Genomic DNA, 2,973 nt, shown 5'->3' on the forward strand with positions numbered 1-2,973 from the left:
ATAGATAGATAGATAGATAGATAGATAGATAGATAGATAGATAGATAGATAGATCTTGAGTTTTAGATGATAACTTTTCAGCCAGATAGGAGCCTGGCTCCATAATCCCAACACCCAGGAAGCTGAGGCAGGAGGACTGCAAATTTAAGGTCTGAGATGCATAGGGTGAATCCATCAAAGAAAGAAAGAAAAGTGTCTGACCCTTCAGCCACAACAAATAGATTTCATGTTACAGTTCAGCCAGCAACAAATCCACACCGTTTTAATTCATACATGTCGATTTAAGTCTTATGAACCAGGGTCAGTTCCAGGGATTCTGACAGCAGTGACATTTTAGAGAAAGAAATGCCAGGGCATGCCTGGAAGGGATCGACATTTGATCCCACACACTGTTGCTAACACACGTGAGTGTTAATGGGTCCGCTTCTGTTTTGTTTCTGCCACACATTTTTTTTTCAAGTCTAGTTAGCATTCTTCGTCAGTAGTTCTACATGATTTTGCTTGATAATAACTCTCTGGTCATTATGATGTCCCCATCGGGATTACTTAAGTACTTGAATGGAGGAACAATTAAAGCCTCTGCTGAAACCCTAGTCTGTGGGGAGATATAGGGTTACTTCCTTGGGTAACACACTCTGCTGTATCAGGCCAGGGGAAGGTTGTCTGCAGAGACTGGGGATGTGTGTGGAGTAAACAGAAGCTGAGGAGGCAGAAACAGAGGGAGGCTGAGTTAGCCTGTATAGAGCAGGCTATTATCGACTGTCTGAAATATGTCCACTTGTCCAACTGTTGCCCAGAACCATGGTGGATGATTTGCACTTACTAGCATGCCTGGATGGTTCAAAAAGGTGTGGTACGGGCTGGCGTCTCTGCTCAGTTTCTCGTCCTTCCTCCTGATCACCCTTGCTTTGGCTCTGCCTCATTGGTTGAGTGGGAAAATCTTGTGTCAGACTGGAGTGGATTTGGTCAATGCCACAGACCCAGAACTGGTCAAATTCATCGGGGACATTTACTACGGGCTCTTCCGAGGCTGCAAGGTGCGGCAATGTGGACTCGGGGGACGCCAGTCCCAATTTACAAGTGAGTATCTTGGGGCATGTAAACTGATGCGTGCACTTTTTGTTTGGCAGGGTGCTTGTGTCTAAAAGTGGGATTTAAATATTTCCTATGTAAGACATAACATCAAAGTCTACGAGTAGTCAAAATCTCCTATACAGTAATGCAAAGGGAACTTTCCTTTCTTTTCTAAAAGAGACAAAAATACTAGAAATAGGAATCTGTATATTTTGTACTTTACTTCTAGTAATAGTAACTAGTAAAATATCAAGTGATCATGTGTCAGGCATCCCATTAGAAGCTACTCATTGCCTGAGTTGTTTAAGCTTCACCACACACTTTCAAGGGAAGTATGGTGAATGTGCCCATTTTTCAGCAGAGTACATTGAGTCTTGGGATGTTTCATAATTCACCTGGAGTCACTCATTTTTCCAGGGAAACAACAGAGCCAGATGCCAAACCCATGCCATGTGAATCTGGTAGTCTTAACCTGTCCGCACAGAATACAGGTGCAGACTGCCTGTGGAAGGGGACATCCAGGAAGCATGGTAACTGCCCCCACATCCATGTATATGAAAGTCTCATAGCCTGAGGAACAGTGGAGGGACTTCTCTGGGAGCACTGAAGAGCAGCTGACACGTTTCCTGGCAGGGAGGCCGGGGAAGGCACTTGATGGCTTAAAGATGAGCAGCCAGCAGCATTGGCCTGAGTTCAGAGCTCCTCAGAAGGGATACGGAGTAGTCCCATGAAGCCTTAAGGCATGAGTCCAAAAAAGGCTTGGGAAAGAGAAAACAAAACAAGCAAAACAATATTCTGCAGCCCTTGGAATCAAACAAGTAGATCACTAGTAAGAGTAATGTCCAATAAAACTATAGTTAACAAGTCGATGGCTTGTTAGCAGACGGGGATCAGAAATCTTACCCATCACTTGCATTTTGTATCTCAAAACTCTGGCAGTATTAAAAAACCTGGCCAGGACATATATCTCATTAAATACACAAAAATAGAATGCTGTACCTCTTGACTACAAAATACAAATTGTCTTCATGTCTATACAGAAAGGAAATACATGTTCATTATGTTTATTGAGAAAAAAATCTCTGAGTATATTTTTATTCACCCAGTGATTAAAATAGAGCTCAAGTGTTGGGAAAATATCTCCATCATTACCACAGCCTAGGAGGCAGGAGGGGTGGCTCAAGCATGGTGGGACTCCAATGCTGTCAGGAGTGGAGACAGACAGATTCTGACTTCTGTAAGAGACCCTATTTCTGAGCAATAAGCAAAGATTGACATAGTAGGATACCCAATGTCTACCTCTGGTCTCTGAAAGCCCACATACAGATGTGCAAACTGTACACACACACACACACACACACACACACACACATACACACACACACACACACACACACACACACACACACACACACACGCCCCAGTCCCACAGGGCATTGAACTGGGTTCCAGAGGACCTGGAAGAGAGAACTGGAGGACAGGGAGTGCAAAGAATGATGGCTTGTCTATAGGCTGATCAAACTGTGATTTTAATTTTTTCACACAGGGGTTATATACACATAGAGGCAGGATGTGGGGAAGGGGATGACGCAGGAGCCTAGGTGTTCTCAGGGGGAGTACAGATATCTTCCAGAACAGAGTTTTGGCTGGGTTAAGAAGCAGGGAACAAGTCACTATGACTCTGTCTATGATTCATATGTTCTTATCCAAGCTGGGTAGTTTTCCATCAAAGCTACCAGTCCACAAGGTCTATAGCTATCTGTTCTAGGGTCAGTGTTTTCCCACAGAGACCAAGACTTTGTGTTAGCAGGCATGTATGTCTGACTCAGGCCCATGGCCGATTTAGGCCTTCAGTGTATAAGCAAGGCTGCTCCTCTGTGTGTGTGTGTGTGTGTGTGT

At 44.1% G+C, this 2,973-nt stretch overlaps 1 protein-coding gene across 1 annotated transcript in view; it reads left to right on the forward strand.

The window, feature by feature from the left end:
* Positions 1-767: 767 nt before the first annotated feature.
* Clrn2 (clarin 2) overlaps positions 768-2,973 on the forward strand; it is an 11,019-nt gene continuing 8,813 nt past the window's right edge. Inside the window, exon 1 of the mRNA XM_028765348.1 lies at positions 768-1,080. Coding sequence (XP_028621181.1) covers positions 828-1,080 — 253 coding nt within the window. The 5' untranslated portion in view covers positions 768-827. The remainder of the gene's footprint in view (positions 1,081-2,973) is intronic.

This window comes from Grammomys surdaster, unplaced genomic scaffold, assembly GCF_004785775.1.
Source record: "Grammomys surdaster isolate TR1022 unplaced genomic scaffold, NIH_TR_1.0 150, whole genome shotgun sequence".
Taxonomy (NCBI): domain Eukaryota; kingdom Metazoa; phylum Chordata; class Mammalia; order Rodentia; family Muridae; genus Grammomys; species Grammomys surdaster.